At 46.7% G+C, this 24,472-nt stretch overlaps 1 protein-coding gene across 1 annotated transcript in view; it reads right to left on the reverse strand.

Moving 5' to 3' along the window:
- Positions 1–444: 444 nt before the first annotated feature.
- PPRC1 (PPARG related coactivator 1) overlaps positions 445–24,472 on the reverse strand; it is a 119,717-nt gene continuing 95,689 nt past the window's right edge. Inside the window, exons 13-14 of the mRNA XM_085606421.1 lie at positions 10,933–11,084; positions 445–873 (exon numbers count right to left, since the gene is read on the reverse strand). Coding sequence (XP_085462547.1) covers positions 776–873; positions 10,933–11,084 — 250 coding nt within the window. The 3' untranslated portion in view covers positions 445–775. The remainder of the gene's footprint in view (positions 874–10,932; positions 11,085–24,472) is intronic.

The following is a 24,472-nucleotide window of genomic DNA, read 5'->3' on the forward strand; positions in this document are numbered from 1 at the left end:
ACTCTTAATTGCTCATTACTAACCACTCCTAAAATAGTAGGAATTTGTGCAATTGCATACATTCCAGCTATTTACAAGACCTAATGACTATAAATAGTACAATAAAACAAACATGAGTCTGGTTTAACTTTCCAGTTTTGCTACATTAATTCAAGCAGTGATCACCTTTGTACACAGGAGAGTACATGGGGCTATATCCTAGTACAAGCTGAAAAAGAGCAATTCAATCAAGTCTATAAAGGGTCTTAATAAATAGGAAATCCCAGGTGATGAGAAGATCTGGGCCTCCAATAACTAATAAATCAAACAAACTAGCGGAATTGTTGACAAACGTCCATACCATCAACCTTGGCAGTTGAGTTTAACACTTATCGTACAACCGAAAGAAAAAAGAATTCTGAGAACACAAAGCAAAAAACAAATACAAAAGGAAAACAGTCGGAATAATATTTGCTATATTTTATTGTTTTAATCTGCATAGTGATTCCTTTAATGTACAGTATTTGGCTGTAAACACGATTGTATTCAAATTTAATTCTGAGACTGCAAATTAACACTTGTTAAATAGAATACAAAACCGACAATAAAAAAAAGATTTGTTGTTGCACATTTTTATGATTTTTTTTTTTAATTATAAACCTGCACACTTGCATCGTCGAGCAGCTTTGCTTTTCTCTACATAGTGGAAGGTGTTCACCAATAACTCCTTTGAGGTAAAATAAATCTTTAATATATATTTATTACATTTATTTCGGAGGCTTGTCTTTGTTGAACGTTACCTCCGAATGCTTTTCTGTGCCTGTTTTAGTAAGGTATCGAAGTCAAGAGACTCAAATTTATTTTTCACAGGATCGTAATCACCCCGGTTTGAGTCTGAAAAATAAAACACTGCGAATTACTAAGGAGATTTAGTACACTAAGCATTCAATACCCTACGTTTATTACCAGACAATGATTAGAGTATGCCTTTGGGGTGAACATTTAATAGCCATAGCAAATTCTGTAATCCTGGGTGTACTGCCTAACAAACCAGCTGTTGAAATGTAGGAGCAGACTTAAAGATGCAATACCGGAAATAAGGAATCTATACATCGAAAATTATATGAAGTCGGCTAGCAATGGAACTAAAATGAAAAGCTTACAAACAATGCAAAAAATGTAAGGCTGAATAAAAAAAAATTGTCCTTCAATTAAAAGTACAAATCAAGGCTCTAAATTGTCATGCAACCTGGTTACTGTAACTAGAGGGTGCAGGTATTTGTGTATCAATTTCTATCTGCTCCTCCCAAAAATAATTTGAGGAAGGCTAAACCTCTAGCAGCACTCGGCTATATAATCTTCTGATCTGTAATAAACTTCTTCCAGAAACAAAACTGCCACCATCAATTGAGTAGTAGACCAGATTAATTAGAAGACTACAAATAAGTCATGTGAGTCGGACCATTGTAATTGGAAAAATAGGTAAATTTGCAAATTAACAAAAAGTAAAATCAAAAGAACAGTTCAAACACAAGGGAAAGACGTAAACTTAACTATGGCTCTGCACTATTTTAACACCAGTAATTGACTGAACGCCACAGATTCTTACTCTGCACCCATTCAATTTTATTTTGGTTTTGATAAATTACTCAATTCATTGGGGATTTTAAGTGCATGACATTTTTGCTTTGTAAAAATATTTCTCGCTTATAAAGCACAGCTCTCCTACCAGAATATACAATATTCCAAGACAGCCAGCATGATGCTTCCAATTGTAACATGGAAACTGTTGACCATTTGCATACATGCTGTGAAGCACATCTCCAAAAGGACTGAATAAAGGTCTTGGAAAGAAACACAAGATAATTGTACCAAGATGAAAATGAGGAATTATCTTTAGAAAAATACACTATTGCTATGAAACAGTACATTAGGCTGCCAACTTCACTAATAGTTTGCCAGGTCTACACCTCACACAGTCCTTGTCTTATGAGCGTGGCTCTTTCACTTGCTGCTGAACAGATTAAAACTTGTGTATATGACTATTCAGCATGCTTCTAGGGCAGGATCTAAATGTTGCATTCAGTGAAGAGATCACAGAATGAGAACCAGTGTGCAGAGTCTTGTTCTAAGATTAAAAAAATTGGAGAATACATGAAATAAAAAAAACTGAAATGGCGCTGTACTAGAATATTTTAATACAGTTCAGTGAGGCACAGAGAACGTGCAAATACATTGGACTAACAGACCACTAGATGTTGACAAACTAGTGGACGAGGAGTAGGTCTCAGGAAAGAAGGGAAATGGAGAAGCCTTCCAAAACTAGCCTTCAGATTTCTCCTGTAGGGTGGGATGACAAGTGCATCAGGTGACTCCCAAAGCTCACTGGCATCGTAGGAGCTAAACAGATAGTGCTCTGCATGGTTGTGATACTTCTTGCATTGACCAAAAGCCAGACACCCGTTCAATGATGCAAAGAATACAGTTTTACGCGAAAACTGGTTACACTTGGGCGTCTGTTCTGGAATCAAAGGTAAAGTACTAGTATAGTGCCTCATACTGTGGATTAATTTGTTAGTATACCTGCACCGTAGAATTTATAATCTAGAAAGCTCTGGGCATGGCTGAAGTGGCGTTTTTTTTCTCTTGTCAAGCAGGCCACAGGCTTTCCAGATAATTAGTATCCATTTTGGTAGCGAGTTACCATATAGATTAACATCCAGTGGCCTATGCACTGCATGATGTCACCTTCGTCTAGGGGTGGATGATAGTTGAAAAAATAGTATATACTTTCTAATCTTTTATCGTAATACTAAAGAATCCTTTTGACCGATTCTGAAAAGGATGAATATGGAATGACTGGTTGTTAGTAAAATAAGCCAATGGACATGGAAATTGAAGAAAGAAAAAATTAACTGTAGGGCTCGCTGCTTTGAACTCTCCAACCTTTCAAGAAAGATGCACTAAAAGATTTGTGCTTGGTCGAGAAGGCTGTGATGAAACAAGAGGCTATGGGTTTTGTAAAAGTAAGGGAGAGACCTTAAACACTTAAAAATCTTTAATCATAGGAATGGTAACAAAAGCATTAAGGAAGAACTCATAAGCGGCCTACAGTAAATGCCAATTTAAAATGTATGTAAAAATATTTGGAAAGTATAAGGACAAAATGTCAAAGGCCAATGCTCTTGGATACCTGTGCACATATCATATATACTGCAGGTCAAATGCCAATGCAACATGCCATGGCATAGCAGAGTCAGTCTGTAGGCGTCAAGCAATGTTTTTCTTTTTAAGGCTGGGTTGTCTCGACTTTTCATTTTAAAGAACAAACATTAGGAAAGGCTGCTGCTTCTATATAGGGTAACTACCAAAAATCAAAGTTTAATATCGTTCTTGAAGAATATTGTAGCCAGAATAGTGATTGCCACAATAAGGTGAAGGTAAGTACATGCTCCTCATCTATATCTTCAGACACTTTTCTTTTCAAGTTACTTATATGCAAGTTACTTATATTTTCAATATAGGGTTGTATGTCCTAATGAAAAATATAAAAATTGTGTCTTAATTCCTGTAAGTGATCCAAGATCACACAATGAGCTACGGAGTAATGAATTCAGTGAAGAAACAGACAGCTAGCTTGAAGAGTCCAAAAATAGCACCATGTGGAAATAGCAGATGAAATGATTGATAGTCTGAAAGAACGTTTGTGTAGTACAATGCACTTTGCTGCTAAAATATGATGGAACCACATTTAAGGAGGAACAAGATACTGACAATCCAGACTGGTAATAAAAAGACAAAATAAATTAAACTGGGTGGGAAATAGAATACTTGATATAGTTGGACAAAAATATAATGAACATTAAACTCTGGGGCCGGGAATAGCTTCTAACAAATGCAACCCCCATTTCTTGGACAATGCCCTTACAACTCAGAAATTAGTAGTGGGTTGGTACCATTTCATTTTCAAAAGCTCCATGTTTTAAGAGGGATTCCCAGACATTTTAGAACCATGACCCAATTTTTATATCGACAAACCTTCACGACCCTTTCAACTTGATTTTTAATTTAATAATGGTTTATAAACATCATGCCTGCGCCCTTCGTTATCAGATTGTGGCCAAGATATTGGATCTGTCCTTTAAAGTGGTAGATGGTGAACTGCACTGGAGTTGGAACACGTTTCAGAATGGACTGCTGCCCTGTAGCATCCGCTCAGTAAAATTACAAGTCTTCTGAAAAATCTTGGTGTAGATGCCAGTGACTATAGCAAATTTGAGAAGCCACTTCCGTAGTAGAGTATAGGGTAAAATCTCATATCTAAAACGAGGCCCAGTGGTGCATTCTTGAGTGACTGGAATATGGGCTCAACTGCATTGGAGCACTTCAGATGAGCACAAGATTGTATTACACAAGTTAAGATGTATTTCATTGTAGGCACAGGATATTAAGTGATTTGTCCAGATTCAAAGGATATTGAGCCAACACCAGGAATCAAACCAGATTCCCCAATCCCAAGTCAGCAGCTCTGCCCGTATGGCCACATTCATATTTCTTAATTTGTGTGTAAAAATTATACAAAAGTAGTATGGTTGTTTATGATCACAGTGACCACATTCTCTGTTGAAATGGCTTTGAGCAGTAAACTAAAAAAACAGCAGTAACAAATACTGAAAGATTCACCTGGTGTCTTGTTTGGTAGTACTTGCAAGTGTTTGTTTTAAAACTGGACTTGGGGGCATTGTTCAGCACTGCAGCATTGGTACACAAACAGGGCAAATCATTTTAAATATTACTTATACAGACCAGGATTTTTTGCAAACAACCCAAAAAAATAAAATCGGCTTGTGTCTCCAATTTGGTTAGCGTAGAGAACAAAAATAAACACAACAAAAACACCTTTTTTAGCTAAATGTGAAGTGTCATCTTAAGGATTTTAAATGCCCCAGGAAAGTAGTATGGAGGGGTGGGAGGGAGACACCTGTTTGGACTAACTCTGAATTTTACCACTCATTTTCTGCCTAGTCAAGGCCTACGTTGTCTAACAGTAATGAATTATACCTTGACAGTTGAGATACAGAAATATACAGGAGTTCGAAAGAAAGGAATATGCTACTTACCAGTATGCATCTGTTCTTGGCATGTAGAGCTGCAGATCCACATACTAGCATAAATCGCCACCTGGTGTTGGGCTTGGATGCTTGCACGTTGTCTTGGAAGAAGTCTTTGTGGTCACGAGACAGGAGACTCCTCCCTTGGACGATAGTGCGCATGGGCATCAGCTCCATCGTTATATTGTTTTTCACCATGATGCGAAATGAAGGAGTTAGAAGAGAGATGTCTATGTGTAATAGACAAGAAAGATAATGCTGTAACAGATACATGTCCCGGGGAGGTGGGTGGGCGTGTGTGGATCTGCAGCTCTACATGCCAAGAACAGATGCATCCTGGTAAGTAGCATATTCCGTTCGAGGCACATGAGCTGCAGATCACACACTAGCATAGACTATATAGCAGTGTCTCCCCTAGCGGTGGTCACCTGTATCGGTTGCAGCAGTTTGAAATTAAGTTAAGGACAGCTTGGCCCACAAGCTTGTTGCTTTGCTTGCACGTCAACACAATAGTGTTTAGTCAAGGTGTGTGTTGTAGATCATGTGGCTGCCTTACAAATGTCTAAGGGAATGTTCCCTAAGAATGCCATGGAAACCCCTATTTTGCGTGTGGAATGCGCTCTAGTGGGAACGGTTAGTTTGCGTTTAGCTTTCTGGTAGCATATTTGGATACATTTAACTATCCACCTAGCAATCCCAGATTTGGAGATGGGGTTGCCTTTATGTGGTGGTGAGAAAGCTACAAACAATTGTTTCGCGGAAGGATTTGGTTCTGTCAATGTAGTAAAGAAGGGCTCTTAACATCTACGGTATGAAGAGCTCTTTCCGCTACAGAGTCTGGGTTTGGCAAGAACACTGGTAACTCTACTGATTGGTTAAGATGAAAAGGAGATATGACTTTTGGAAGGAATTTTGGATTTGTTCTAAGAACCACTTTGTTACGGTGTAATTGTAAGAATGGTTCTTGGTTGGTTAAAGCCTGGATTTCACTTACCCTTCTGAGGGATGTGATGGCGATAAGGAAAGCTACTGTCCATGTGAGGAACTGTAGTTCGCATTTATGCAGAGGTTCAAATGGGGGTCCCATGAGCCTAGTGAGAACAATGTTTAGATTCCACACTGGAGAGGGTGGTAATCTGGGAGTAATAATGCTTTTAAGTCCTTCCATGAAGGCTTGATCGCAGGGACTCTAAAGAGTGACAAGTGCTGTCGGTTTTGTAAGTAAGCTGCTAATGCTGCTAGGTGGAGACGTATGGATGAGTATGCTAAATTACATCTCTGCAAGTGTAGTAAGTAGCAACTGATGTTCTGGATGGATGTGGGTGTAGATTGTTAGTGCAGTAAATGGCAAATCTTTTCCATTTTGCAGCATAGCAAGCTCTAGTAGTAGGTCTTCTGGCTTCTTTTACAATGTTCATGCAGTCTGGTGGCAGGTTAAGGTAACCTAACTCTAGGACTTCAGGAGCCATATCGCCAGATTCAGTTGACTGAGATCTGGATGTCTGATCTCTCCATGGTTCTGGGTTAAGGACGGGGAGAGATGCAGTTTTTGGTGTGGAACTAGAGTGTTCCAGTAGTGTTGTGAACCACGGCTGTCGTGCCCATGTGGGAGCTACTAGGATCAGTTTGAGAGACTGCTGCCTGAGCTTGCGGACTACTAGTGAAATGAGTGGGAGAGGCGGAAAAAGCGTACGCAAATCTGCCTGACCAGTTCATCCATATCGCATTGCCCTTTGACTCCGGGTGGGGAAAGCTGGCGGCGAAGGTTGGGCATTTCGCGTTTGTGTGTGGCGAACAGATCCATGTCTGGTTGGCCCCACTTTTGGAAAAAGGGCAGTAGGACTTGGGGATGTAGTTCCCATTCGTGGATTTGTTGTGTCTGCGGACTTAACAGATCGGCAATCTGATTGTGAACCCCTGGAAGATGTTCTGCAAGTAGGTATATATTCTGAGGAATGGCCCATCTCCAAATGTTCTGTGCGAGCTGGGACAGCTGCAGAGAGTGTGTGCCCCCTTGTTTTTGTATACAATACATGGCTGTCATGTTGTCTGTCCGGATGAGGACAGCCTTGTTCTGTACATGTAGTTGGAAGGTTTTTAGTGCTAGGAATACTGCTAGTAGTTCTAAGTAACTGATATGGAGCACTTTCTGTTGAGTGGTCTATTTGCCCTTAGTGGTGTGTCCGAGCAGATGGGCTCCCCATCCTGTGAGTGATGAGTCTGTTGTTAGCACTATCTGTGGAAGAGGTTCTAGGAACGGTCGCCCTTTGGACAAGTTTGTTATGTTCCACCACTGTAGAGAGCGATGTGTGCGGCTGTCCACCAACACCAGATCTGGGAGTTGTCCGTGAGCCTGGTTCCACTGACGTGCTAGACATTCCTGTAAGGGACGCATTTGAAGTCTTGCATAAGGCACAATGAAGATGCAAGATGCCATCATGCCTATGAGCTGCATGAACACTGGCTGAAAGAGTGTTGGTTTTGAAATTGTGACAAGAGCTTGTATACTGGCTATCCTGGCTGTGGAGGTGTTTATGGTAGCTCCTAGATATTGGTGTATATGAGAGGGTTGGAGATGAGACTTGGGTTAGTTGATAGTGAACCCTAAGTTGTGTAATAGTTGGATGGTTTGGTGAGTGTGTAGAACACATTGGTCTAACGACTTGGCTTTTATTAGCCAGTCGTCTAGATATGGGAAGACATGAATTTGTTGTCTTCTGAGATGTGCTGCTACTACTGCAAGACATTTTCTGAATACTCTGGGCACAGTTGTTACCCCGAATGGAAGGACTGAACTGGTAGTCTTGTCCGTCCACCACAAACCTTAGGTACTTCCTGTGAACAGGATGTATGGGAATGTGGAAGTAGGCGTCCTTGAGATCTAGTGTGGCAAGGAAATCGCCTTGCTGCAGCAGTGTGAGCACTTGAAGAGTGATCATATGGAAATGATCTGAGTGTATACACAGATTTAGGGGTCTGAGGCCGAGAACTGGTCTCAGAGTCCCGTCCTTTTTGGGGATTAGGAAGTAGAGTGAGTATACCCCTGTCCCTTGATGCTCTAAGGGGACTGGTTCTATTGCGTGCTTTTGAAGCAGTGAGAACCTCTTGTTTGAGGAGCGCAAGATGGTCTGGGGACATGGACACTGTTTGGGTGGTATGTGTGGGGGGGTAGCTGCAAGTTCCAGGCAGTAACCACACTGGATAATTTGTCTTACCCACTTGTCTGTTGTGATGGAGTTCCAGACAGGTAGGAACTGTGTTAGTCTGCCCCTGACTGGAGTGGAATGGTCTGGGGGAGCAGAGGAAAGTCACTGTTTTGTGGCAGGGGAGGTGCGAGTGTTATTACCTCGACCTCGTCCCTTGTTGTTGTTCCCTCTGTATCCGCCTCTAAAATATCCTCTACTGGGGGATGTTTGTGTAGTGGCTTTGAATGTAGATGAGGTGTCTGCGCCCATATTTTTGGAGGCTCCTCTGTAGAAGGAGCGCCGAAAGGGACTGTAATGCTCCCATGGACTTAGCAGTCTCGGTGTCCTTTTTCATTTTTTCAAGGGCAGTGTCTAAAGCCAGCCCAAATAGCTTTTCTTGGTTGAATGGCTGAGTATGGTCGTTTGTACCTCTGACTTAAAGCTTGAAATGCGGAGCCAGGCATGTCGTCTAAGGAGCACACTGGTGTTAATTGATCTAGAGGCAGTGTCTGCTGCGTCACGTGCACATTTAATTGACTCATTTGAAATGAGCTTGCCCTCTTGGATAAGGTCATTTGCCTGGGTTTTATACTGGTCAGGCAGATGTAAGATTTTCGAACTGGTCGTAGTGTGCCCGGTCATATCATGCCAGTAGTGCTTGGGTGTTGGCAATACGCCAGTGATTAGTGGCTTGTGCTGCTACTCTTGCCAGAAGAGTCTAGCAGTTTGGATTCTTTGTCCGGGGGTGGTGCATCTCCAAAGGTCTGGGAGTTGGCGCGTTTCCTAGCATTGAAAACGACCAGAGAATCCAAAGGCAACTGTCCTTTGATGTAAGTAGGATCTTCAGGCGCAGGCCTATATTTCTTTTCTATTCTAGGGTTAAGAACCCTGGCATGGACGGGGTCTTTAAATACTTTGGGCGCATGCTTAATGACTCCTTTTATCATAGGTAGGATTTGCACTGACTTGAGATTGTTCAAAAGTATCTAAGAGGAAATAATCTTCTGGTGCATCGGAGTGCATTGCATCGCCATGATAAAGTGCAGCTCTATTTATTAATTGGCCAAACCCCAGGTGATCATCTGGGGGAGATGGTTTTGAGGGATATGGCTGTGGGTCTGGTAGGTCTGTTGGAATAGGGAATGCCCAATCATCAAGTGGTGAGGTATCTGGATCTGTGAACGGATCATTAGGATCGCCCCCACCCCCTAGGTCGTCGTCATCATCATCATCATCCGGAGGTGGTGTATGTGGTGGAGAAGTTACAGGTAGGGGTGGTGTAGGCAGAGGAGGTGGGTTAAAAGGCAGTATAGGAGAAGAAGGGGGAATAGGCGATGTTGCAGAGTCTTTCTTGAGTGCAGGAACTGGAACAGATGGTGTGTCCAGTTTTCGCTTCTTACATGGCACAGCCATGACATGTCCAGTTTTTGAGTTGATATAAATCTTTTTCTGCCTTGGATCGATGGGATCTGGGTGAAAAAGTTCTTGTTCCTCCGTAGCAGTTTTCAGAGCCTATTTTTTCGGTTCCAAGCGAGGTTGTGGTTGTTCCGTATAGGTTTTGGCTTTAGGAGGTGTATTAGAGTCCTTAGCCGTTTGTTTTGGTGGTCAAATGCGTCTGAGCCGATTTCGGCACAGAGTGTTCTTTTGGCTTCGGTGCCGAAGGTGCCGGTGGGACAATGACATGCGGTTTGCTCGGTCCAGATCCCTGAAGGCTTGTGTTTTTTCAGAGCCGAGCCCGGAGGCGGGGCTTCTGAAGGATGTTTCGGTCTCGACTGGGGCCAACAGGTCAAGTCTTGACCACTGCCTTTGGTTTTGGAGGAGTTGGGGCAAGGGCAATAGTACTCACAGGTTGCCCAGGAGTGATGAGGTTGTCTGAGTCCTCTGCCTCGGAGATGATTGAGGTTCTCGGAATCTTCTTCTGGGACATCGGGGCCTTCATCAAATATGTCCTCTGGTTCTGGAGCTGTTCTCTGTGCCATGATGCGTCTTCGAGCCCATCGATCTCGAATGGCCTTTTTGGATTGAAAGGATGCACAGGCTGGACAGCTGGACTCGTCGAGTTCAGGTGATAGGCACAGGTTGCAGACCTTGTGATGGTCACTGTGTGGAAATTTTGCTCCACACTGGGGGCATTTTTTGAAAGGCTTCCTTTCCATGAGCCGCAGGCCTTACGGCGTGGATAGGCCCAGCGGCCCGCGTCGACGTCCGGAAACGAGCCGATGAAATTGATGTCCAAGGTGATTCAATGGTTTCTGTAATTTTTGAGCTTCGAGAAGTTTGGAATTGAGATTTCCAACCAGAGCGGAAAAGTTGCATCCGAACCCAATGGCGGAAAAAAAACAATCTAACGATGGAGTTGATGCCCATGCGCACTATCGTCCAAGGGAGGAGTCACCTATCTCGTGACCACAAAGACTTCTTCCAAGACAACAACGTGCAAGTAACCGCGCCCAACACCAGATGGCGATCTATGCTAGTGTGTGATCTGCAGCTCATATGCCTCGAACGTTTACTTTCTATGGGGACAGCACTTAGCCCATGCCTTGAAGAGTCTGAAACGTGACCTTATACTATCTCTCAAATAAACGGACAGTCATCTTTTGTTACTAAAAGATTTATGATACAAAGGGCAGTGACAAAACAAAATCGATACATACCAAGATCTGCATAGTTACTCTTGCAAAACTGTCTCCGCCCACCAAAACAGAGGTCAAAAGGAAGCTCATCAGGCCTTCTTAGTTTGTGGCCGTTTTCTATGGCAGTGAAAGCATCTTCAGTGTAGCGGTAAGTAACAAACCCATAGTTGTCACTGCCAAAAAAAAAAAAGTTTAATGTACAATTTCTTCAGTAGTACACTGTATCCATTAGCATGCTTTAGAATGTTCAAACTGGTGTGTGCCTTGTTAGTTTATCGTATATGTAGAATAATTTCAACAGTAAATAAGCAAACTACCCATGCACCATGAAGAGCGAAAAAAAAAACATTGGTCCAGCATGTTCACAGCAAAATGAAGTAAGGCACTGATGAGAAAATGTAAACAAGTATTGGCAAAGCCAACAGGTCTGGTCCTGGCATGTCTTTTTTCGTTTTTTTTTTTTGCAAACATACACAATAAGTGTTAAGTTCTTGGGGGAAAAAAATGCAGAACTGCTGCAGTATAACGGTTTTCATAGAAAGGGGCGGGCCTTTGGGTCTGTTGGGATGGGCCACTATAAAATCGAAAAACTGTCAAAGTTCCTTAGCTGAAATTATTCATACAACACTGTTATACGATTAAGTAATTTAATTTTCTTAATCTTTCAGTGATTCTCTCGCTTTATAGTTTATGCATATTTCAAAAACACCTCATAATCGGACCACGTTTGCATGAGATACATTTCTGCAGCACTCTATGGCTGCACTTTACATTTCCGAAACAACTAAGTAATGTGCACCCAAACTATGGGTAAAAACACATTCAACATCTTAATATATATATCCAATATGAACATAAATTTACATTCAAATTACATTTGCACCAGTCAAATGATTTCATTGGTAGTGAGATCTCCATTATTACTTTCCGTCATGACCGATTTGTCTAAATCCAGCTATGTGGGTTATCTAGCGCGCTTAGGTAGGCTACCAATTTGTTTAGGATTGCCTACATGCAGTTGTGACAATGATTACAAATAACTCCCAATAAATAGTCACTGCGTTTCGAACGTCCCATTTCTTTTGGGGTTCTCCTCAGGACCAGACTGGTTTATTCTTAAGCTCTCTATCAAACTTATATTGGCCATTTAAACATTCTCTGGTACGCTCCACTTCAATTCCTTTCCTTGTGAGATTTTTACTGTGCGAAAGTTAAAAAGGCTTACTCCTGTTCGTATAGTCCTTTGGTGTCTTCGGGTGTATGCAACTGTTAAAGTATAAGGGTGGCATAATGACAGGAAAAAAAAACTGAAAATATACTAAAAAATGCTAAGATAAAACCAAAGATGCAAAGATAAAAAACATGAAACTAGAGTAGATTTGGCCTACCAGCCCTGGTACTTCAGTGGACTACTTTTTAAGCACATGTGCAAGAGCAAAATGCCATCACTCACAGGAGGTGGTGGGAATTCATGTATGGATGAAACTTTAAAAGACCAATGGGAGAAGAGGGCTGAATTAAAGTCAAATTATCTATATATAAATGTATTTATTTTATTAGAATTTTATTGAAAACATGGATTGAGAAACAGCTAAAGCGGTCTACTCTAAACCTTATAAAGTACATACAAAAACCACTTTAAAAATACTGGGAGGAAGCCATATTGAGACCTCAAAACTGTACACTAGATTTAATCTTAATAAATGGCACAGTATTTTTAGATACTGTTCACTAAGGAAACTTTGAATATAATTTAAGCAATGAGGAAGTGTCAACATTTAAACAGATGATGCTTGCTGAGGACCACATTCAGAACTGAAATAAACGCTCCAGCAATTTGGTCCTTAGCAGTAGCACAAGGAGCAGAATTATGGACATCAAGTAAAATACCTCATTTCAAGGACATTTTCTGCCTCAAATGCACGAGTGCAAGCAGTCCTACTCTTCCGCAACACGATGAGGCTTTATATTCCAAGGTGTATACCTCTGTCTGAAACGTGGAATACGGGAGATAAACCTTTTAGGTCTGCTCTTTAGTCAGAGCCTGGTAAACATCTACGTTGCTGTGAAGTTAGACAAGCCTGGTGATAAGGGAGCATTCTTGGGAGATCCAGGGGTGGGAATTTGAGGGGGGTAGAGCAGCACAAACAAAATGAATATGCTACTTACCAGTATGCATCTGTTCTTGGCATGTAGGGCTGCTGACATTCATATCTGTGCATAGATCGCCGCCTAGTGTTGGGTCCGGATGTTTGCACGTTGTTGTCCTGGAAGAGTCTTCGAAGTATCCTTGGATAGGTGACTCCTCCCCTGGACTACAGTGCGCATGGGCATCCTCTCCATCCTCAGATTGTTTTTCGCCATTGTGGCAGTGATGGAGTAGATACAGAAAGTGATGACCATGCTTGCAGTAATTCTGAGAGCTGCAGCTGCGACAGGCGCCGGGGAGGAGGGAGGGCGATATGAATGTCAGCAGCCCTACATGCCAAGAACAGATGCATACTGGTAAGTAGCATATTCAGTTCGAGGCATGTGGGCTGCTGAATTCATATCTGTGCATAGAATACATAGCAGTGCCCTCTATTAGCGGCGGCTACCCGTGCCAGCTGCAGCGGTCTGAAAAAGTGTTTTGAGAACAGCCTGTCCTACAGCTGCCTGCTGTTTTGACTGCACATCTACGCAATAGTGTTTTGTAAATGTGTGTGTAGTGGACCATGTGGCTGCTCTGCATATATCATGCAGGGGAATATTTCCTAGGAAGGCCATGGAAGCCCCCAACTTACGTGTTGAGTGGGCTCGTGGTGGAATAGTTAATGTGCGTTTTGCCTTTTGATAACAGATTTGAATACACTTAACTATCCATCTGGCTATCCCTGCTTTGGAGATGGCGTTACCTTTGTGGTGTGGGGCAAAGGCAACGAACAGTTGTTTTGTCTTCCTGAATGGTTTAGTCCTGTCGATGTAGTACATGAGGGCCCTCCGTACATCTAGTGTATGTAGTGCCCTTTCTGCAACAGTTTGTGGGTTTTGGAAGAAAACGGGCAGTTCAATAGTCTGGTTCATGTGGAACTGCGATATTACCTTGGGCATGAACTTGGGGTTGGTACGTAGTACGACCCTGTTGGCGTGAACCTGAATAAATGGCTCTTGAACGGTTAGCGCCTGGAGTTCACTAACTCTTCTGAGGGAAGTGATCGCTACTAGGAAGGCCACTTTCCAGGTAAGGAATTGAATCTCGCATGAGTGTAGAGGTTCAAAGGGTGGACCCATCAGGCGTGTGAGGACCAGGTTGAGGTTCCACATTGGAGCCGGTGGGTGACTAGGTGGAATGACTCGTTTGAGCCCTTCCAAGAATGCTTTGATGGCAGGCACTCTGAATAGAGAGAGGTGCTGCCTGGTTTGCAGATAGGCTGATATTGCGGTCAAATGGACACGTATAGAGGTGTACGCCAGATTGCATCGATATAGGTGTAAGAGATAACAGATGATGTTTTGGATGGATGCGTCCAGCGGGTTGAGGTCATTATTACCGCAATAAATGACGAACCTTTTCCATTTGGCTGCATAGCAAGCTCTGGTAGTGGGTCTCCTGGCCTCCTTGATGATGTCCATACAGTCAGGTGGCAGGTTGAGATAGCCAAACTCTAGGACTTCAGGAGCCAGATCGCCAGATTCAGCTGTTGCGGATCTGGGTGCTGAACCTCTCCATGGTTCTGCGTCAAATGCGCGGGTTTGATCCGCAGCCTTTGATGCGGCACCACGGAAAGTTCGAGGAAGGTGGTGTACCACGGCTGGCGTGCCCACGTGGGAGCAACTAGGACGAGTGTCAGGGAGTGTTGTCGGAGTTTGCGGGCCACTAGCGGTATCAATGGCGCTGGGGGAAAAGCGTACGCAAATCTGCCGGACCAGTTCATCCATATCGCATTGCCCTGCGACTGCGGATGTGGGAATCTGGCGGCGAAGCTTGGGCATTTTGCATTTTCGCTTGTCGCGAATAGGTCTATCTCCGGATGACCCCACTGCTGAAAGTACGGTTGGAGTACTGATGGGTGTAACTCCCACTCGTGCATTTGGTGGCTGTGTCTGCTGAGCAGATCCGCCATCTGGTTGTCCTTGCCAGGGAGGTGTTCCGCCATGAGGAACATGTTCCTTTGAATGGCCCACTTCCACATGCTCTGAGCCAGATGAGACAACTGTGGAGAGTGTGTGCCTCCCTGTTTCTGTATGTAGTACATTGCGGTCATGTTGTCCGTCCGGATCAACACGACCTTGTTGCATAGATGTACTTTGAATGCCTTCATGGCTAGGAAGATTGCCATCAATTCCAGAAGGTTGATGTGCAACTTCTTTTGTTGTGTTGTCCATAGTCCTTGCACTGTGTAGTGGAGTACATGAGCTCCCCATCCCTGGAGAGACGCGTCCGCTGTCAGTACTATTTGTGGGACAGGCTCTTGGAACGGTCGGCCCTTGCAAAGGTTTTGTGGATTCCACCAATGCAGAGAGTTGTATGCCCGACCGCTCACCAACACTAGGTCCTTTAACTGTCCTTGAGCCTGATTCCACTGACGTGCTAGGCACTCCTGAAGTGGGCGCATATGTAATCTCGCGTGCGGGACTATGAAGATGCAGGAGGCCATCATGCCTATCAACTGCATAAACACTCGCGCTGGAAGTGAGTGATTGGGTTTGAATTTGGAGATCAGCAGTTGTATGCTGTTGATCCTCACTAAATTTGGCTGAGCTGTGGCCGCCAGAGTGTCTATAGTCGCACCTAGGTACTTTTGTACGTGTGCGGGCTGGAGATGGGACTTTGGATAATTCAGTGAGAATCCCAGACTGTGAAGAAGGTGAATGGTGCGGGACATGTGGCTTGCACATTGCTGGGCTGACTTCGCTTGAACGAGCCAGTCGTCTAGGTAGGGGTAGACGTGTATATGCTGCCTCCGTAGAGGTGCTGCCACCGTAGCTAGGCACTTCGTGAAAACCCTGGGCGCTGTTGTCACGCCGAAGGGAAGGACTTTGAACTGATAGTGCTGCCCCTGAACAGTGAACCTGAGGTATTTTTTGTGTGAGGGGTGGATGGGTATGTGAAAGTACGCATCCTTGAGGTCCAGTGTGGCTAGGAAGTCTCCCTGCTTGAGAAGCGGAAGGACTTGCTGTAGAGTGAGCATATGAAAGTGCTCTGAAAGAATGTACTGGTTCAGGGGTCTCAGGTCCAATATAGGTCTGAGCGACCCGTCCTTTTTTGGAATTAAGAAGTAGAGGGAGTACACTCCCGCACCCTGCTCGTGGATGGGTACGACCTCTATAGCGCCTTTTAGAAGCATACTTTGCACTTCTTGCTGTAAGAGCGTTAAGTGCTCTGAGGACATAGGACGGCTTCTTGGTGGTATTGTGGGTGGAGTGGAGGTTAACTCCAGACAGTAACCGTATTTTATAATATCTTTGACCCACCTGTCCGTGGTGATGGAATTCCACGTGGACAGGAACCTTTGTAGCCTTCCCCCGACAGGTGTTATGTGGTCGGGAGGAAGGGAGAGGGCGTCACTGCTTGTTCTTGGGGGAGGACCTGGTGTTGCCGTAGCCGCGTCCTCTGCCCTTTGTGCTGGAGCCACGATATCCACCTCGGGTGTTTTTATCATAGGTGGTCTGTGTATTGCCTTTGTTATATGTTTGTTGTGACCCCTGTCCTCTACCTGCTCCCTTGTTTCCGGGGCGACGAAAGGAGCCGCTCCGAAAGGACTGAGTTTGTAGTGCGCCCATGGACTTTGCAGTGTCCGTATCCTTTTTTATCTTTGAGGGTGGTGTCAACCTCTGGCCCGAATAAATAGTCTGGGTTGACGGGCTGGTTCAGTATATTGTTTTGTACCTCAGGCTTGAATCCTGAGATCCGTAGCCAGGCATGTCGTCGCAACATGACGCTTGTGTTTATGGCTCTGGCAGCCGTGTCCGCAGCATCTAGTGCGCATTTGATGGAAGCGTTCGTTAGTAGCTGTCCTTCTCTGATGAGCATTTCTGCGCCTTCCTTGAACTGGTCAGGGAGATGTTGGGATATTTGCTCAAGTGTGTCATAGTGCGCTCTATCATAGCGAGCAAGGAGCGCCTGAGTGTTGGCTATGCGCCATATGTTGGCAGCTTGGGCGGCAACTCGCTTGCCAGAGGTTTCGAACACCTTGGACTCTTTGTCCGGGGGAGGAGCGTCACCTGTTTGCGAGTGTGCCCTCTTGCGTGCATTCGCTACGACGATGGAGTCGAGTGGTAATTGTCCTCTGATGTAAGTAGGATCCCCAGGTGCTGATCTGTATTTTTTATCAATCCTGGGGTTTATCACTCGTGCCCTGGTGGGCTCTTTGAAAATGTCCTTGGCTGGTTTGAGGACCCCCTTCAACATTGGCAGAGTCTTTACATGTCTTTCTGAGGATGCAAAGGTGTCCATTAGAAAGTCATCTTCGATGGTATCAGAGTGAAGCTGCACCCCATGGTTATTGGCAGCACGTTCGATAAGAGCATTGAACGCCGTAGTATCCTCCGTAGGAGATGTCTTTGCCCCATAGAGTTGTGGATCCTGTGCATCGAGAGGTGCACTGGGGTCTGCAGGGTCGCCCCAAGTTTGATCAGGGTCCTGCTGGTCATCAGGGTCCGCGTCTACCTGGTAGGGGACTTGGTCAGCCATGTAGTCCTCCAATGCGTCTGTATCGGAGCGTGTGGGGGAGAAGGATTAGTTACTTACCTGTAATCCTAGTTCTCTTCCAGGGGTATCCTCATCAAAGTCATAAGCATTAGAATATTCCCGCCCATGTGCGGGATCCCGGAAACAGTATATTATATGTGCCCCACATATACATATCCATACATATATACCTATATGTATACACAAGCAAATGCAGCCCCTAACACCCTAGAGCTGAATCATGCTGTAAGGAATTTCCACTACACATTAGAAAAAATAGCATTATAAACATGAGAAACAACATTATAACTTGTTTGGAAACTGTTTTAATGCTTAGAAAACAGCAGAAATTCTTAGAAAACACTGAAAGCATAGGAAGCTCCCAGGCTGCATTGCAAATACCCAGTCTAAAAAGACTGAAAAGCTAACTCATAGCTGTATAGTAAAAACTGACACCGTGCCTTTAAGGCACACCTGACCCCCACCTTCCCATCATGCCTCAGGGGTGACAGTTAGGTCAGTTGTTCTTTGCGGAGACTGAAAAGTCATGGCACAAAGAAAATAATAACCTCTGAAAACTATCACACCTTTGCCCGGGGAGGCGGGAGGGTTGCTTATGACTTTGATGAGGATACCCCTGGAAGAGAACTAGGATTACAGGTAAGTAACTAATCCTTCTCTTCCAGGGGATCCTCATCAATAGTCATAAGCATTAGAATAGAATAGCGAGCCTCACCTCATCTCCCTGCGGGCAAAGGAAAGAAAAAAACAGAGAAGGGACAGTATGCTCAGATAGCTCAGCTACCCAAACAGGTTCCTCAAGGAGGCTTGGCCTACTTGGGCATCCGCCCTGGAATCGGATTCGAGGCAGTAGTGCCTGGTAAAAGTATGGACCGATTTCCAAGTGGCCGCCTTGCAGATCTCTGCCATAGGAACGTCATGCAGGAAAGCTACTGTGGCCGCTTTCCCCCTAGTAGAATGGGCCTTAGGGGCCAAAGGTAAGGGCCTTTTCGCCAGCTGGTAGGCTAGGGTAATGCAAGAAACAATCCATCTGGAAATGGATCGCTTAGCTGCTGGGAAGCCTGTTCTCATGGCGCCATAGTTGACAAACAGCTGGTCCGTCTTCCTAATGCCTCTGGTACTTGCCAGGTAGAATTTAAGTACCCTTTTGAGGTCTAAGGAGTGGAGCGACCGCTCAGCCGGGGTCGCTGGATTCGGGAAGAAGGAAGGCAGAGAAATGGACTGATTAATATGAAAATCAGACACTACCTTAGGGAGAAAGGATGGATGTGCCCTTAAGACCACTTTGTGCTGGTGAAAAACTGTGTACGGCTCTTTAGTACACAGAGCCTGGATTTCGCTTACTCTGCGTGCCGATGTAATGGCTACCAGAAAAGCCGCCTTCCACGACAGATGCTGTAAAGAAGCTTTGTGGATCGGCTCAAAAGGTGGGCCCATCAACTTGGATAACACTAAGTTCAACTCCCACGGAGGTGAAGGGTTTCGAACAGGGGGGTAAACTTTTTTCAACCCCTGCAAGAAGTCCTTGACCACCTGCATCTGGAAAAAAGAAGGTTGACTGGGAGACCTCCTGTAAGCTGTAATGGCAGACAAATGGACCCTGATGGATGCATACTTCAAGCCTGATCTAGCTAAGTGAAGGAGGTACGGAAGGATGACGTCCTCCTGCCCCTTTGTAGGATCATGGTGATTCTCCCTACACCAAATGAAGAACCTCTTCCACTTAAACGCATAAGACGCTCTTGTGGAGGGTCGCTTCGCTTCCTTGAGAATATGCATGCAGTCAGGAGGTAGACCTAAATGTCCGTATTGCAGGACCTCAGGAGCCATGCCGTTAAGTTCAGTGAGGGAAGGTTGGGATGCAGAATCCTCCCGCCCATCTTGGACAGCAAGTCCGGCCTGCAAGGCAGCCGCCTGTGAGGTCGAACCGAGAGATGAAGAAGGTCCGGGTACCACCACTGGCGCGGCCAGTCCGGAGCTATGAGGATCATCTTCATGTCGGATCTGAGCAGCTTGGATACCACCTTCGGAATCAGAGGCAGGGGCGGAAAGGCGTAGGCAAATGTCCCTGACCAGTCCATCAAAAGAGCATTCCCCCTGGTCCCTGGACGGTGGAATCTGGACGCGAAGGCGTGGCATTTTGAATTTGTCGTCTGCAAACAGATCGATGTCTGGACGACCCCACCAACGGAACAGGTCCGCCACCACGTCGTCGTGCAGCACCCAGTCGGGCTGATCTTCGAAATGCCTGCTGAGTGCGTCTGCCTTGATATTCAATTCCCCTGGAAGGTGTACTGCCACCACCGAGAGGTTCCGGGCAAGCAGCCAGTGCCAGATCGCCTGCGCCTCCAGGGAGAGGGGCCGTGACCGAGTCCCGCCCTGTTTGTTCAGGTAAAACGTGGTGTTGTCGGTCTGCACCAGGATTGAGTTGGTCTCGATTGCTGGGAGGAACGCTTTTAGAGCAAGGTGGACTGCCCGAAGCTCTAGCATATTTATGTGGTAGCCCTGTTCTTTTGCAGACCACTGACCTTGTATCTGGAGGCACCCCATGTGGGCTCCCCATCCTTGTAGCGACGCGTCTGTCACCACTGATTGTACCGGAAGTGGCTGGTGAAACGGGACTCCCACCAACAGATTGTTCTGACGAGTCCACCATGTTAGGGAAGATTTCGCTACCTGGGGGAGAGAGATCCGATCTCCCCAACGACCTGTGGACTGATCCCATTGATCCTCCAGAGCTTGCTGCAAAGGTCTCATCCGCAGCCTGGCGTGGGGAATCAGAAAAATGCAGGACGCCATGGAACCCAGCAGAGATGCTACCTGCCGAACTGACGGCCTCCGCATCTGCTGCATAAGCCTGCATTTTCTCTTCATTGAAGACAGTCTCTCCTCCGAAGGATACGCTCTTCCCACGCTTGTGTCCAGAACGGAGCCAAGGTAGTGGATGGACTGAGTAGGCCGCTGCACGGACTTCGCCATGTTGACGTGAAGGCCGAGAGCGTGCAACTGCCTTAGACAGATTTGGAAGTCTTTCTTCACCTGTTGCTGGGTTGGAGCCTTCAGTAACCAGTCGTCCAGGTACGGGTAGACGAAGAGACCCTGCTTGTGTAGGCAGGCCGCCACCACTGCCATACATTTGGTGAAGACTCGCGGGGCCGACTTGAGTCCGAATGGAAGCACTTTGTACTGGTAGTGCTTGTCTCCTACCACAAACCGCAGGTACCTGCGGTGATGCTTTGCTATTGGAATGTGAAAATACGCATCTTGGAGGTCCACCGAACACATCCAATCTCCGACTTGTAGATGTGGACATATTTGGTGAAGCGCCAACATACGGAACTTCTCCTTGACGATGACTGTTTAGGAGACGAAGGTCCAGAATCGGCCGAAACTTGTGCTCTTGATCTTTCTTGGGCACCAGGAAGTACCGGGAGTACACTCCTTTTCCGACTTGTGAAGGAGGAACCCTTTCTATGGCATGCTTTTGCAGAAGGGACCTCACTTCCTGCTTGAGTAGGTTTAGGTGGTGAGGACGGGACCTCTTTGGCGGGATGTCTCTGGGAAGCGCTCGAAAACGTAGCGCATATCCATGACGCAGTATATTCAGCACCCAGCGATCTTTTGTGATGCTGACCCACTCTGCTAGATGTTGCGACGCACTTCCTCCCACTGGAGTGGGCAACGGTCGTAGAGGAAGCCACAGCTCATGACTTTCCTCCTCTTGTGGCAGTGGAGGACTGTTGTTGGTGTCCACCTCTGCCTCTGCCAGACTTTCCGCCTCGAAACTGGGTTTTCCCTTGGGGTTTGCTCTGAGACCACTGAGGGGTTTGAACCCTCTGTTGAGGCCCCTTGCGTTGGGTGGGTCGAAAACGGCGCTTGAACTCCTTTTTCTTCTCCAAGCCCACGGCTTTGAGAGTGTCCAGCTCAGTTTTCATGCGCCCCATCTCCTCATCCGTGTGAGTGCCGAAGAGGGAGTTGCCAGAGAACGGGAGGTTTAAAATCCGTTGCTGTGCGTCTGGCTTGAGCCCTGTCAGACGCAACCAGGACGACCTCCTGGCGCAGACGCCGTGTGTATAAGAGTGGGCTGAGATTAGCGCACCATCCGCCGCTGTGCTAATCGACTGATTAGCCACCAGTGCCCCTTCAGTAACAATCTCCTCAAAGTCCTTTTGGTCCTCCTTGGGAAGCTTGGATTTGAAACGTTCCATCGAATCCCAGAGGGCCCTATCGTACCTGCCCAGAAGCGCCGCCGCGCTGGAGATCTTGAGGGCTGCCGCCGCCGAAGAGCAGGTCCTGCGTCCCCATGAGTCCTGGGTTCTGCTCTCCTTGTCTGGAGGGACGGAGGAGGAGGCCGACGCCGTCTGACCCTTCCTGGCAGCTGCCACTATGACGGAGTCCGCAGGTGGGTCTGTCTTTACAAAGACGGGGTCAGAGGTAGCTGGCTTGTATTTTTTTAGGATACGAGCCGGAACGGCTTTGACAGTCGCCGGGGTGAGAAAAGTGTCCATGACTGGTTCCATGATTCCTGGGACCAAAGGTAGCAGCGGACGAGAGGCAGACTTTTGGTGAAGTGTTTCAAAAATCACCGAGGTTGTGACTTGGGGGACTGACATCTCAATCCCCAGCTTCAGTGCTCCCCGCTGCAACACTTCCTGGTAGGTGTTGATGTCGTCTACGGGAGAGACCCTGGACACTGGGCTGTCCGTGAGCGTGGGAGAATAGTTTCTGATGGAGGACTTGGAGGACGAGGAAGAGGACGATGATGGAGTCCTTTTGCGCTTCCGGTGATGATCACGCGCCCTTGACCCAGGTGAACGCTCCTCCCGTCTGGGGGAGCGCGATCTGCGTCGCCTGTAGTCCGGAGATCTCGGACGCGCTGGCCTGGGGGGACTAGCTCTGTCCACAGCCGCCACCAGGCGTTGCAGCGGAGAATCATGCACTGGGCTGATGTATTCCCGCATCCTCCTTGTAGGCTCTGAGTCTAGCCAATGATGTGCTGGTAGTAGCCATCTGGGCGACAGAGTAACGGTCTGAGTCTGAGGAGAAGACCTACGGGGTTGAGCTGCAGGTTCTCGTGGCTTTGCTGGTCGTGGAGAGGCCTCTGAGTGGGAGGAGGAGTGGCGAGAAGCCGACTCCGTAACCAGGACCACCGACTTGTCTGAGGCCTGTCTCGACGTCGAGCGCGGTCTTGACGACGATCCGTGGTGTCCTCTCCTGTCTCGCCGGGACTCTCTCGACGTCGAACGCCGTCTCGACGTGGACCGGCGGCCATGTTCCGTGGGCGAAGCCTGCCGCCTCGACGTCGAGCGGCGATGTGAAGCCGACGACGGAGGCTCTCTCTCCCTCGACGCCGGACGCCGCGGGGACGCCGGCGGAGATGCTGCCACTCTCGACGTCGATACCGATGCCAACCTCGACGCCGAACGCCGCTTGGAGGACGACGGCGGAGGATCCTGCTGCTTCGACGTCGAACGTCGATGAAGCCTCGACGACGGTGGGGATGGTGCCCTCGACGACGGAGGGGTGACACTCCGACGCCGGTCGTCGCCTGGTTGACGACGGCGGAGGGTCCCTGCTCCTCGACGCCGATCGACGTCGAGATGTCGACGGCGGAGGGTCCCTGCTCCTCGACGCCGAACGCCGCTGGGTTGGCGACGGCGGAGGCTCTCTGCTCCTCGACGCCGATCGTCGCCGGGTTGACGACGGCGGAGGCTCTCTGCTCCTCGACGCCGATCGTCGCCTGGTTGACGACGGCGGAGGTTCCCTGCTTCTCGACGCCGATCGTCGCCGGGTTGACGACGGCGGAGGGGGGGTGTCTCTCGACGCCGAACGTCGCCGGGTTGACGACGGCGGAGAGGATCTGGATCTCGACGCCGCTCTGGATCTCGACGCCGATCGTCGCCGAGTTGACGATGGCGGTCTGGACTTCGACGTCGACGTCGTACCTGCTCTCGACGGCGAACCCGCTGTCGAGAACTTCTTTTTCGAAATATGACCTACCGGAACATCTTTTCCCAGCGCCGAGCCCGACGCTGAGGCGGAAGGACGAGAGGACTTGCTTCTAGATGATTTTTTATGCCTCTTGGAGCCCTTCTTCACCGGAGATCGGCCTCTAGATGGTTGTGCCAGGCCATAAGCGCGACTTCGCTCTCTGTCCTTCAAAGTTCTTTTGGACAGGCCCTGGCAGTGAGGACATGTGCTGGAATCATGGTCCTCCGGCAGACACAGGATACAGACCCTGTGAGAGTCAGTCGCGGCCTTTTTCTTGCCACAGGCAGGGCAAGGATCGAAAAGAGAAGGCATTTGAAGTGGAAAAAATGCCCAAATAAGCCTAAAAAAAGGCAGCCTCTTACTGACTTAGCTGTGAAACGTCGAAGTAAGGGAAAAAGAATTGAAAAAATAGACAATATTTTCTGACAAACTCAGAAAAAAGTGGAGCTCTGTTGCCAGGATCCTTCTAGAAGGAGCCGGAAAGAACAACTGACCTAACTGTCACCCCTGAGGCATGATGGGAAGGTGGGGGTCAGGTGTGCCTTAAAGGCACGGTGTCAGTTTTTACTATACAGCTATGAGTTAGCTTTTCAGTCTTTTTAGACTGGGTATTTGCAATGCAGCCTGGGAGCTTCCTATGCTTTCAGTGTTTTCTAAGAATTTCTGCTGTTTTCTAAGCATTAAAACAGTTTCCAAACAAGTTATAATGTTGTTTCTCATGTTTATAATGCTATTTTTTCTAATGTGTAGTGGAAATTCCTTACAGCATGATTCAGCTCTAGGGTGTTAGGGGCTGCATTTGCTTGTGTATACATATAGGTATATATGTATGGATATGTATATGTGGGGCACATATAATATACTGTTTCCGGGATCCCG

This window comes from Triturus cristatus, chromosome 1_2 (assembly GCF_964204655.1).
Source record: "Triturus cristatus chromosome 1_2, aTriCri1.1, whole genome shotgun sequence".
Lineage (NCBI taxonomy): Eukaryota > Metazoa > Chordata > Amphibia > Caudata > Salamandridae > Triturus > Triturus cristatus.